At 46.2% G+C, this 13,366-nt stretch overlaps 2 protein-coding genes across 3 annotated transcripts; one reads left to right on the top strand and one right to left on the bottom strand.

The window, feature by feature from the left end:
* Positions 1-388: 388 nt before the first annotated feature.
* UBXN10 (UBX domain protein 10) lies at positions 389-6,389 on the bottom strand. 2 transcript variants are annotated; one of them, XM_059716620.1, is made up of 4 exons: positions 6,327-6,389; positions 6,075-6,140; positions 5,566-5,867; positions 389-3,590 (listed from the first exon to the last, which is right to left on the bottom strand). In XM_059716620.1, the coding sequence occupies exon 4, from the start codon at positions 3,573-3,575 to the stop codon at positions 2,703-2,705; it is 873 nt and encodes a 290-aa protein (XP_059572603.1). In that variant the 5' UTR covers positions 3,576-3,590; positions 5,566-5,867; positions 6,075-6,140; positions 6,327-6,389; the 3' UTR covers positions 389-2,702. The 2 variants fall into 2 exon arrangements, with proteins under 2 accessions (XP_059572603.1, XP_014457319.1); XM_014601833.3 differs by lacking the exon at positions 5,566-5,867.
* Positions 6,390-10,311: 3,922 nt separating this feature from the next.
* Positions 10,312-13,166, top strand: LOC102567178 (acidic phospholipase A2 PLA-1; the record flags this gene model as incomplete). Its single annotated transcript, XM_059716720.1, has 3 exons — positions 10,312-10,547; positions 11,169-11,278; positions 12,753-13,166. Coding segments are annotated over 3 exons (528 nt in total), but the record flags the coding sequence as incomplete, so codon positions are not given.
* Between the last annotated feature and the right edge of the window lie 200 nt (positions 13,167-13,366).

Below are 13,366 nucleotides of genomic sequence, written 5' to 3'. Positions count from 1 at the left end.
TGGATCAAATACCAGCTTTTGTCCTGTTCTTCAGAATTTAGCGTTTGTCATTCATCTGGTCTTTCACACTGAAATATCAAGTCCTATATTTATTAATTGTACTTGCAGACCAGTATCTGTTTCCTGGCTACCACACATGCTAGCAGCTTTACCTTGTTTTCTCTTCCTGAGGACTGAGGCACAAATGTTATGGAACCAGTTGCCAGACTACCTGAATAAAGGAGAGGTCCAAGCAGAACTGTGGAAGCCACACGTGGCTCTCTAAAGCACCTAATTAACACTCACTCCGACATTCTATAAAGCAGTAATTGAGTTTGCTGTTAAAGTATGAAGAAATGCAGCTAAGTCAAACCTCTACTTTACACAATCCATTCATTCAAGTCCAAGCTGCAGCCAGAAAATCTTTATTGGTCTTAACATTACACACGGTTAAAGCAGTTTATTTAAAAATCTTTAAACATAACATACACACATCACAAATGATAAATCAAGTGACAGTGCTCATTTCATAAGCCTGATTTACCACCATTTCCTGCTGCATGTCATGTGACTAGCTGAGCAGGTGCTTTGGGGACAGAAAGGGTTGACCACTGTAATGTCTGTACCAACCACCCTAACAGTGTCTGTGACAAGCTGCAGTCCTCTTTTTATGGCAAAGCCCTCGAAGACACTTCTCTCAATAGCTGCCATTACAACAGGTGATTCTCTAATCCTAGCAAAGGTGTGAAGAATGACTGAGCAGCTGCATTAAAGGAATGGGTTGGAAAACCATCAGGGCTCTCTGTGGAGGAGGAAGCAGTTGTACATTAACTGTATAACTGAGCTTTGGTCACATTTCACTACTAAGTATTTAAAAAGAAGAACCTCACTCTGCAGGGCAGGGAACCACTGGTTATACGTGCATATTTATTAAAAGTGAATGGAACCCTTCCAGTGAAAGATGCCTCCATTCTTTCTTACTGGTAGCAGGTTCATATATTCAGTGCACTGGTCAGCAATACTATATATAAAACTCAGCTCTGCCACTTAAGCAGTCATTTCTTGCCAACTGCCAACAAAAGGTCCAAGAAGTTTGGCTTGTATTCTTCAATATACAAAGTGGATCACACAGATCCTTCTCTCCTTGCTGCTAGGACATGTTCTATCAGGTTCCCAAAAGGATTTCTAAATCATGAGCTGTAAGTTCTGATAATTGCATTCTCTGTAAGAATGCAAATATGAATCTATCAGGCTATTCCTCAGACCAAATTCAAAATATCATCGCTTGCAGCATCAGCTAGTGCTGACATTTCAGCAGAAATACCATTCTGTTTCATAGGGCTTAATTACCAGTCCAGGCATTTTTGTTTTGGACTGAATAATTCAGCACGTGTGATCACAGCAGAAGCAAGTTTTCTAGCAAGTTTTTTTTTTTTTTTAATTGGTTTGGCCATTACACAAAGGCAAAAAGTTTTAACCTGTAATACTAAATAGCCTATTTGGCAAGCTGTCCATTCACATAGGTTAATCCATTCCCTATTACAGGGGATTCAAACACAGCCACTGCACGTGAACAGTAAGATTTTACCACTGAAAACATGGGAGGAGAATTTTTAGCACACGCACAACAATGTATTAATACCAAACAAAGCCAAAGTCATTCTACTCTGGCAGGCTGATTTTCTGAAACAAAAAATGAATCACTCTGGAAGAGCCCCCATTAAGGAGGGGTAGTCTACCAGGTTAACAGCCCCAGCAGTACTCTGCTCGGCTTAGCCAGACTCTGAAGCAGCAATTGCTCAGGTGAACTCTTTTCAATATAAAGAGAATGTTAAATTGCAATATCGGTTAACAAACAATAGCGCTGGAACATGGAAATTACCACAGATGAACCACCCTTAATTATGGACCTCATGCACTAGAAAAAACAAAGACCTAATAAGCATAACAGCATCCTGCCAGGTTCCAGCATAGTCAGGCCTTCTTACCAGGAAGTTGTTTTGTTTTTTTAAGAGGACAAAGCCAGTCACGCTCTTGGGAGAGGCACTGAAGTTGTCCAGGAATAGCTGCAACCTTGACTGTACTTATCCCTGACCTTGCACTTTAACCCAGCCCAAAACTTATTTCTTCTCGCATACTTTTGATGTATTATTGCTTTCACACAGTGTTCTGAGTCACTACCTGGGTTGTAGCTGCTCTTGAAGCCAATAAGATATTTCTTTATGATGAAGATAATGGAATAGTAAGGAACAAAAGGAGTGCTGCTTTTATCTTCCCAACCACATGTATTAATTGGGATCAGAATCCATTTTGGAAAGTGCTACCTTCTTTGAGCGAAGTAAAGATGAAAGACAGGCCTCCCACCCAAGGAAGAGTGCATTAGAAGTTTTAGGTCTTCCTAGAAGAATTGAAACTGTTTTAAAACAACAGTTAGAAATATTAAAAAGCCCAAGAACTGATGACCAGCTCTCAAAAAATGAGACTGTACACATGGAAAATACAGCCTCTTAAAGAGGCGTGTACATACTACTTAATTATTTTAAAGTGTATTTCAGCACACTCCTTTTATACACCAGTCTACTGCAAAGCAACTGCTTGGAAGACAGGAGTAAGAACTAGACCAGTAAGACGCATCAGGCTGGTTCAGTTCTTCACACCACTCATCAAAAGGAAATCCATGGCACCCAAGAAGTCACATGCTTGGGGTGACAGGGGGTGTACACTCAGAGATCTCCATCTTGCTCTTGCTGTAGGATACACAACACTGACTTGTGTAGGATTCCACACTCTTGCAGGGACTTTGTAAGGTCAGAAAAGCTCCTCCTAGGCACTTCCATAGTTTCAACACTGCAGTGTTTGTACTTGGTGGTATTCTTTTTTTCTGCCACAGCAAGGACTGTTTGAAGGCTATCTGTAGGCTTGAAATGATGTTCAAATCTCTGACCAGAAGGAGACCTAACAGCAAGCAGCAATCTAGGCTCTTTCTTGGATGGCTCCTCCAAGTTTAAAACCAGTGATGAAGTACTTTCTTCTCTGGTTTTTCTTAGGGGCTTCTCAAATGTGAGGGACTGAACACGTGAGCTGACCCCTACATTCTTGACTGTGCTGGTGAATACTGCTTCTCCAGTACAAGCTTTGGTTTCTTGCTCCTCTTCCTGTCTGTTGCTCACTTTCAGTTTGTTGGTCTGCTCAGTCACGGTTTCCACAGCACTCTTCCCCAGACCCTTCCTGCTGATGGAAGGAAGCACTCTGTACTTATTTAGGGAAGAGGAGGTCCTCAGAGGCACCTGTTGGAGGAGCTCTGGGATTTCATCAGGTGACACCTGGCCTGGGTGGTAGGATGGCTTTGTAGAAGATGCTCTCTGACTGCTTGCTGCTTCATAGGGAGCTGCTGGCTGAGGGGAGGATGGCACTCTGTAAGAACAGGACTCCACACTATGGGAGTAGTTCAAACTTGATCTGGTACGTCCCTTGGCAGATTTCGGCCTGGTGACGTGCATATTGATGGTGTCTGACTGCCAAATGAAAGTTCCTGCAGTGCTTGAAGGGGTGTTGCATTCAGATGGTGCTATATTCAGATGTGCTGCTGTGGCCATTGCTTCTCAAGACACCTGTACACAGGGTGGCAGAGGGAAGGGAACAGTTATAGGACTCAGCAAAAAAGAAAACCCTTTAGAGCATTTAATTTCATGGGCATATCGCATTGTCACACCACATCCTGTTTAATGTTACAGCAATGCATTTTAGCACGTGCTGATTCTCTGCATAAGAATGCAGCAACGATACTGTTCGGTAAGGTCAGGTATAGAGACAATGGAATATAGTCCCAGATGCTGGCTTCATACCCGGTCAAGATTCTATTGTGTGTGAACCATCCTTTTTAGGTCTGTAAATACAGCAAACACCTATTGTGTTGTAAATGCAAACAGAAGTGCATCACCTCCAGAGAGATCCCAAAGGGTTTTACAAGCTACACACTTAAAACGTGATGCAGTTATATCTGTGCTGAAGGGCACAATAGCAGTGTGTGCCATAGCAGGGGTGGAAAATGCTGATTAAAGACATCAGGGCAGTAAAAAAATGGCATAAGGTAGTCACACAAAGCAAACAGAACCTTGTTTTTTCATATCACACAAGAGAGGCCTACAAGTAGAATACACTCCATTCACCTGGGTAAAAAGGATGACTGCAGAAGTCAACTAAGATGCAAACTACAGCTTTGCAGGATCTTGACTCATAAAACCATTTAGAAGAAAAGTTATAAATCTATCTATACGCCACACACTTTATGCCAGTGCTTACTGGGCACAGAAAATGCACCAGATGTTCCATAAAGGCCATGTGTACTTATTGTTCTTCAAGGATTTAAAATAAGGGAAGTCATTATTTATGCTCATTGATGGGATGTGTTATTTATCCGTCTTACCAAAGCATGTGACAACCCCAACTGAGATCCAAACCCATTGCACTAGGCACCATGCAAACACACATGAAGAGACAGTAACTGTACCAGACAGCTACTTATCTCAATAGACAGGGTAGGAAGATCAGAACAAGTACTGTTACCCCTGCTTTACAGAGGGGAAGCCGAGCTGCAAAGAAACTAGAGGGGTTTCTCAACACTGCCCAAATCTGTGCAAGAGCCAAGGACTGAACCCACATCTCAAGAGTGCCTTAACCCACAAGCTATCCTCTTTAAAGGAGGAAATTCCCCCTACCTCATCTACATCAGTGGCAAAGCTTCACTGACTTCATGGTTTGTATTTAGTAATATTTTAAAATTTTAAATTCCTAATTAATGTCACTTCTTATTAAGGGGATTGCAAGGAAGAACAGAAAAGTGTGTGTACTAATCTGCACGTTCGTAACAACAGCTTTCCCTGGTGTGACTCCAGCTCTAAAGAACTTACGACACAACCCGAAGTCCCAGTTCTTCAAACATAAGCTAAGGGGCACATCATGCCTTCTATCCTTAGCGGCTCCCAGTCGCTTCAGGAGAGCGACTTCATGGGCGACTTCGTATAGTAACCAGTGAGGCAACCACCACTGGACCAACACGGGGCCTGAACCAGAAAACTTGAGACCGAACTTCAACTGAAGAGGTACATAATACACAGTCACCAGAGCATACGTATGCCTGCTGCTGCCTTTAGGAAGTGTTTCCAGGATCAAGCCCGAAATCACAGAAAAAAGAAAACAAACAGGAGAGGAGTACAGGAGAAATGAATATTAAGCAAATAAAAATAACGAGCCCTCTATTATACAGCTGATAAATCCTAGAAGTGGGCAAGAAAAGTGAAAAAGAAACGGCACAAGGGCAGATTTCAGCAGCAGAAAGCAAGGGGAAAGGAGGCATTTGGAGGAAGACGGGTTGCATGCCCGGTGCATAAGACGGAGGATATTCACGAGACATCTCCTAAGACTAAATTGCAAACACGTCTGCGGAGGGACTATCAAATCAGTTTCGCACTTGTCTCCTGAGGTTGCACAGGGTTTGAAAGCTTTTAAAACTGATCTAAAACCAGTTAGAAAAAACCGTTCTTGTCCGTTTGAAAAAGGGTCGAGTGGAAATTATAAACAACGCACTTTATTCCAGCGTTCGGCACTAATCGAAGGTAGCAGCGATTCGTTGCTGGTTCTTCCCTGCAGCCGCACGTCCCCAGGTTGGGACTTTGAGGCGAAATGAGCTGCACTTTTAAAAGTCTCGTCTTTTAAATCCTTGGAGCCGCTGCGGACGTCTCGGCACGCTGAAGCCTTCTGCGAGCGACGACTCAAAAGCTCGGCGGCTTTCTACGCGCGGCCGCGCGTGCCTTTTGCCGAAGACGGAGCAGGATGATCGTTGACCGGTCCTTCGCGGCACGGGGGTTCAATTTGCCCCGCCGACAGCGCTGATGGAAGACGAATGGGCCGTACGTGGGGGGTGACCCAGCGGCTCCGAGCCAGGATAACGTGGTTTGGCGGAGGAAGAAACAACCAGCTTTCTGTGGAGCCCGACTGGGACCCCCCCCCGGCCGCCCCGAAACCAAGCGCCGGCGGCGTATGGTGGACATGGACATGGACATGGACGTGCCCCCCGCCCCCGCCGCCTCACCCACCTTCATGCTCCGGCGCCTCCTCTCAAGCGCGCAGGACGGCCTCTGCCTTCATCCACCGAACCGGCGCTGGAAAAGACACAGACGCCCGTGGGCCTCCTGCTTAGGTCAATGGGGACCCGCCCGCGGGCCCTCACGGCAGGGGGCAAAGGCAACGGCGCCCACTGGCTGCTTGCGCCACCGCGGGGTTCATCCCTGCCCCCCCGCGGACCCCGGCCCCGGGGCGGGATGAGGCTCCCGCTGCGTGAGGCTCACCTGCCCGCTCGTAAACAGCCCCGCGTTGCCGCGGCAACCAGCCCCGCCCTCCAGACACTTCCGCCACTTACCGGAAGGAAGGAGCCTGCGCCGCTCCGACCCTGAGTGCAGCGAGGTGGGGCGGGCTAGAGCGTCGCCCCCAGCACTATAGAGTGGGGAGGGGTCGCCCCCAGCACTATAGAGTCTGGGGTGGCTGGCTAGAGTGTTTCCCCTGCTGTCTGCCCCAGTCCTCCAGGGCATGCATGCACAAGCACCATGGCCCCACGCCTGCCCTCTCTGAGCAGGATGGAGGCTGCGTCTGGGCCCTGCTCATGTCTCCGGGCAGCACCCGCTGGATCCCCTCGAGCGGCCCTCCTGCCCTGCCCTCTCAGTTGTGCCCCCACCAAATGGGCCGTTGTGTTTCCAGTGGTGCCCTAACGAAGGCTCGCCTACGTGTAGGTGCGGCAAAGGTCATGTCGGCGCAGCAGAAGTCACATCGGCGCCGCAAAGGTCATGTTGGCGCTGCAAGGGTCATGTAGGCACCGCAAAGGTCATGTAGGCACTGCAAGGGTCGTGTAGGTGCCGCAAAGGTCATGTAGGCACCACAAAGATGTGAAACATGGGGCGCTCTGGTGGCCTTGGCTCCTTCAGGCTCCCCTACCACTACCACACAGGCACAAGTCAGGCTACGCAGGGAGTCTCCAATCATGGAGGTGTTGAAGACCTGGGTAGACAAAGCCTTGGCTGGGATGATGTAGTTGGGGCTGGTCCTGCATGGAGCAGGGGGTTGGACTAGATGTGACCTCCCAAGGTCTCTTCCCACCTGAATTTTCTGTGATCTCAATCTATGTCCTCAACCGCATGCAGGTCTCTGGGCGCTGGCAGACGGTGGCGTTGTAGTGTGATGTGCGGGCTGTTTGGATGAAGAAATGGAATCGCCGGTGACAGCCCGGTTTTCCACTTAAGGTCCAGCAGCCCCAGAAGCGTCTTCTGGCAACAGCCCTCGCTGTAAAAAAATGGGCGCTTGGGTCTGCGTCCTACCAGGCCGGGCCCGGGACACAGCAGTAGCGATGTTGCTGGTGTCCAACAGCTAGAAGCGGCAGCCCAGGCTGTGGGAAAGCCGTGGAGAATTTCGTCATCAGCTTGGGAGGATGTCAAGCTGCCTCTCCTGCCTGCCGGCTGCAGGGGATTCTCCGAGTGCTCTCTTAGATGCCGGTGAAGCTGTTCCACTTCACGTGGCCCAATTAAATATTCATTGAGACGGAGAGCGAGCGTGGCCCCATAACCTAGTTGTGAGGGCACCTGAGAGCACGGAGACCTGCCTTCAAGCCCTTGTTGCAATGCATACTTAATAGAAAATGCATTAGCTGTCATTGGAGTAGGGACTGGAGCCTGGATATCCCCACCCTCCAGATGACTGGCCAAACCACTTGACTGCAGAGTTGTTCCTTCTCTGACTCGTGAATATTATTCCGTGCAAAGTGGAAACCTGGCTGGAGCATTCATATGGGAGACGCAGGTTCAAATCCTGGCCGTCTGAGAAGGGAACTGGTGCAAGCTTCCCACGGCCTTGGTGCATGCTAACCACTGAGCTACTGCATCAAATGCTGGGCATGGACGCAGCCTCCTCTAGGTGTGTCTTGTGGCAAAGGGAATGAAGGCACCGCACTCGAGGATGCACATCAGACTGAGGGGAGACAGGCCCCTAAATCCCAGAGGGGACAGGGTATTTCCGTTTGACTAGCTTAGCATCCTGGTCCCTTTCTCAGGTGACAGGAATTGCCCCCAGCCGACCTAGATGCCCAACTCAAAGCCCTAAATTCCACCAAGCCATAATGCTACTAGAAGCTGCAGTGCCCAGCGTTGTGATGCTCTAGCACCTCTGCAGATGTAGCCCTGAATGAATAGAAAGGACCTAGTGCTGTGGCCCTTCTTGACCCTAAGCAAGGCTACCCATACAATTCAGTGGGAGTAAGATGCTAGTTAATCTGGATCAGGGTGTCAGCATAAGATTACGGTCTAATTCTCCTTTCACTTATGCCAGTTTTAGGTTGGTGTAATTCTGCTGTCTTCATTGGAGTTATTCATGATTAATATCAGTATCATGAAAAAAATCAAATGTATTAGCTTGGGCAAACCCCCTTAAGAGACCCTGAATTTGGAGACATAAAGTTACTTGTCTGTGTCTCTTTAAAATGATTTGAATGAGGACGAATGGTCACAAACTACTACAAGATCGTTTCAGGCTGGACATAAGGAAGAATTTCTTTACTGTCCGAGCCCCCAAGGTCTCGAACAGCCTGCCACCGGAGGTGGTTCAAGCGCCTTCATTGAACACCTTCAAGATGAAACTGGATGCTTATCTTGCTGGGATCCTATGACCCCAGCTGATGTCCTGCCCTTTGGGCGGGGGGCTGGACTCGATGATCTTCCGAGGTCCCTTCCAGCCCTAATGCCTATGAAACCTATGATTCATTTCTGATACATGCCAGCAAGTTGTCTAATCATTTAGCTTTCTTCTGGTTTGCATTGTTTGGTCTGTCAAGGGGACTAAAAGAGTTCCTTGTATATGCTTAAGGTTGTATCTTTTTACACTGCTCAAGTACAAAGCACACCTGACTCATTAGGTTTTACACCTTTGCTGTCCAAAACCCATCTGTTCTGTATTGACATTTTGATATCTTTGAACTTCTTTCTCCTTTGTATACCTCTCCTGTTAACCAAATGCTTTCCCCACGAATAAATATAGATCACAGAATTAAAACCGGGCTGGTTATAAAAGAAACAAGACAAAGACCGTACATAATCAATAGCAGAGCTCTTGGCCCAGCAAACAGAAAAAGATCAAAGGATCCCTACGCATTAAAAATATATGAGGGAATATTGCTTATCAGCAAATGAATTACACTGAACATATGTGTCAGATCAAAACATTGCAGAAGCCTAGACATGTTCAAAGTCAGCGATATCCTTCAAGCAACTCTAAATAAATGTTTTCTTTCCCTTCCCCAATGCTCAGATGTTTCAGTTGATTACCTCTATTTGCTTGCTTGGTTGAAAGCATTTTTTATGAGTTTTCAGCATAATAACAAACTTCCCCAAAATCATATTTAACACCCAGGTTAAGGATTCAGTTCAGGTACAACTTAGATGGGACGGTCTAGGTCTGTGTGTGGTCTATCCTCAGGACTGACATGACAATGAAAAGTCTCTTGCTAATTGCTGTGTTCCTCATCTGCTGTAAGTACAGAAAACTCTTTTCTAAGGGAATGTAGAATGAGGCCATTAAGTTCCCAAATACTTGTAGCCCAGGGATTCACTTTATTCAACCCATGATATCTTTTTTTAAGACAAAATAATAATTATTTGTGTTAGAGCTCAAATTTATCATATTTTCTACATTTTAGGAGGTAAATCCACATGATTGTTCCCATTTTACAGATGTTGAAACTAAGGCAGAGGTTGTGGGGTTGATTTAAACAAATGCTGAGCTCCCGTAACTGCAATTAAATTCAGTGGGAGCTGTGGGCACTCAATACTGACATGAGGCCCATACGGCAGAGCTAGTGTCGACCTTCATGGCTCTCCAGTCTATACTCATGCCTCTGGAAAATTCCCAGAGGGGGGAAAGCTTTTGCTCAAAATTGTCATGATTTAATGGCTTGTAGAGTTATTACAATAAATATCCAGGGAAAGTAGTAAATTCCCTTTCACAGCCAATTCTTGAGTTCAGGGTTTTGTGTTTCCCCTGCAACCATCGATAACATCACATTTCCTGGACCACCGCAGCTACAACACCACTCCAGCCCTATCACATGCACTTAAAACAGAGCACTGAGCTGTTTATTTTATATGCTATCAACAACAGCTACTAGGAGAGTCTTGAACTCATGTCCTGGGAGAAAAGTGAAGAGAAAACAGATGGAGGAAGCTTGTGTTTGTTGGTAATTAAACACACCTCGTGCTGCTGCTTGGGGGCAATTTTCAAACTTGATAATTTCTCTGTAATTCTTCTGTTTTGAACATCAGCCTCAATCCTTTCCAGGGACTGTTTCCCCTTGCTGCTGAATTTACTATTCCCCTTTGTTCTTTTGAAGATGTGGTTCTGGCGCATGGGAATGCCATCCAATTTGGGAAAATGATCAAAGCCACAACTAGGAAAAATGCCTTACTTTCCTATAATGGGTATGGATGTTTCTGTGGACTAGGTGGAAAGGGAACTCCAGTGGATGCTACTGATAGGTGAGTAGTACCAGGAGCACCATCATTTTAAGTGGCTACAGACAACATATAGTCAACATGAGATAACTATCACATACCTAGTGTCAGGAAGGTATGCAGATTATTTTGTAATGGTCCACTATTATCTAGTGCGGGCTGCAGTCTGCAAGTCCTGGTAATTCACAGTCCTTTTCAAGCACACAAATGTAACTCTGTCTTTAGCAAAATGGATGCTTTCCTGGCAGTCTGGGAAAGTCCACCAGAAAAGGATTGGTGATGATGGGAGTTAAGGCATGTATTTGTGTAAAACCCTTTATATGTTCATCATTATAAGTATAAGATGGCACTGAATAAAGGTTTGCTCTGCTGATAGCAAGCATCTCAGCATATTTGGGTATGCAGGTATCTGGGTAGGAAGGCATGTGAATTATGGTTGTCTTGGGAATTAATGTTGCCTTAGCAGGCAAAGCACAGTTCCTTAAAATAAGTTTCTACCCCAGTCAGGGGGAGCAGGGGCCAGATGAATGGGAGTTTGCACAGGTAAGGAGAGTCCAATATAGGCATTCTCTTCTGTGTATAATCCAGGGGGGATTCTCAGCCCTTGTAACCAGGGCCTGACTGCAATGTGGGTTCTCCCTCAAGGTGCTGCCATGCCCATGACTGCTGCTACAGGAGGGCTAAGCAAAGAGGGTGTAAAAACCCCGTAATTACTTGGTATAAGTACAGAATCAGAAAAGGAAGAATCACCTGCCGTGAGTATTTTTCTCTTCCATTGACCAATTGTACTGCAGTTTCTTTGACTGGATCAAAGCCAGGAAGGTCCAAAAGTGGGGAAATTATTCCAAGGGCTAGACTAAATGTAGTCCAATTTACAGCATGCAGTCAATGTGGGCTCCAGCATTGCACACCTGCTTTTTAATAGACAATCAAACTTACAGGATCTTGGCAATTAATGGCTGACCGTTTCTGGCCAGTTCAGAGCTCAATGCAAGCTGCGTGCATGGCAGGCACTAATTTAACACCGGTCCTTGACCTACATGGAAAAGTAAAGCCAGCTGGCTACATAGGGATGCTGTTGCTCAAACCATCCTGGCCTCTAGTATTGCCAGAGGGTCACCCTCTTCCCCCAGACTCATTGATAATTGGGTATAGGTGTTATCCCAAATTCAAGAACCAACCATTATCTGTCTCTCCATCTGTCTGTCCCACTGATATATATACCTGGCGACAGATATATAATATAAAGAGCTAAGCTGACTGTTAGGTACACATAGTTATACACACAAGTGCATATGCTGTTTTGTAGAAACGACAAATGTGTTCACCAGGAAATCTGTGACTCAGTTTTGGCCTCTTGTATCTCTTTTTCTTGCGACTCTTGCTTGACAGTTAAGAGCAAGTGAGAGTCCGGAGCTACATTATCGTGGGGGCAGGATGTTGTGATGCATCTGGAGTTCAGTTACATGGGCTGTGCAGCTGACTAGCAAAAGCAGCAAGTGGACTGTAGGGGGGATTGTATTGCAAAAGGAACAAGACAGATGCTGCTTAATAAAGTGACACTCTACATGCTGCCAACTCCATGATAGACAGATCCTCAGATTAGATTAGATGTAGATGTCCACCAGCCATCCACAACTATTGCAGTGTCAAGCTAACGCTCCACTAGGAGTCAGCTTTGCTCCATACATTTACATCTCAATGCTTTATTGCACAGCAAACTTATTTGCTGAATATTAAATTGTCGCTGTCTACATGTGCATGGCAATTAGGGCACAGTAGACTAATTTATTGCACTGCTGGCTAGTCCTGGCAGATACAAGTGGTATCCAGCAGCGCAGTAAATTACTGTGCTTAAACACACATGTAGACAGTGACATTGGGATTCGTCTACTCAGATTGAGCTGGAGTATATATTCATTCGTACTATTTGCACGTGTAGACACACCCAATGAGCAGAATCAGTTCACCACTCCAAGTGATTTGCTCCACCTGTGTCAGAGAGGAGTGGTTCCCAATCCCTAAACTGCTAGGACTGGGATTAGCAGGGATCTCCACCCAGCTGGGTTGCCTGTGCCCCTACGGATCTGTACCACAAGCTACATTTGTGGCGGCTGATCCACAGGTCTGAATCCTCTGTGGGAACACTTGCTAGTCAGTGTATGCTGGAAGCCTGACTCCGGTCACAGACCTGCACAGTGACAGAGGTGATGATGGCCATGTGAGCAGAGCTGCTAAAGATCATTATGTGTCTGTTTCTTCTAGTCAATGCCTCCAACTCCTGCAAAAAAGAAGTTTGCGAATGTGACCGGGCGGCTGCCTTATGCTTCAAGCACACTCTGAGCACTTACAAGAGGTCCTACCTCTTCTATCCAAGTAAGAAGTGCGGAAAAAAGAAACTCACCTGCTGAGGAGGTGTAGGAGACAGGCTGCTTTGTAGCTGGTGATTGGTTTTGTTCATTTCTAAGGGAGAAATTGAAACAAGGAAGACCTGAGTCTGGACCCAGCAAAGGATTCTCTCTGGAGCCATCCTTTCAGCCCAGACCAGGAGCCTTCCCTAGGAATCATGTCTAATATAGCCCCTCTTGTAGTCGGATATCGCCAATATGCATAACTCACCCTCCCTGGAAGGGCACAAGCTTTTGTTTCTCAGCTTTTCCTGCCTTTCCTACTTGTCTTGGCTTCCTGTTGGGATAAAAATAAAGAGATTGCAGCTGAAAGCCCTTCAATGTTTCCTGGAAGACTGAAAAATACACCAGTCTCCTCGCTGTCTTTAGTAGGAGTAACCAACTGAAGTAGAAAGTTGGGAGTGGATGCGCTGCTGGTCGCGTGCCGACTCTCTC

This window comes from Alligator mississippiensis, chromosome 13 (genome assembly GCF_030867095.1).
Source record: "Alligator mississippiensis isolate rAllMis1 chromosome 13, rAllMis1, whole genome shotgun sequence".
Lineage (NCBI taxonomy): Eukaryota > Metazoa > Chordata > Crocodylia > Alligatoridae > Alligator > Alligator mississippiensis.
This window is presented reverse-complemented; position numbering and strand designations above follow the sequence as displayed.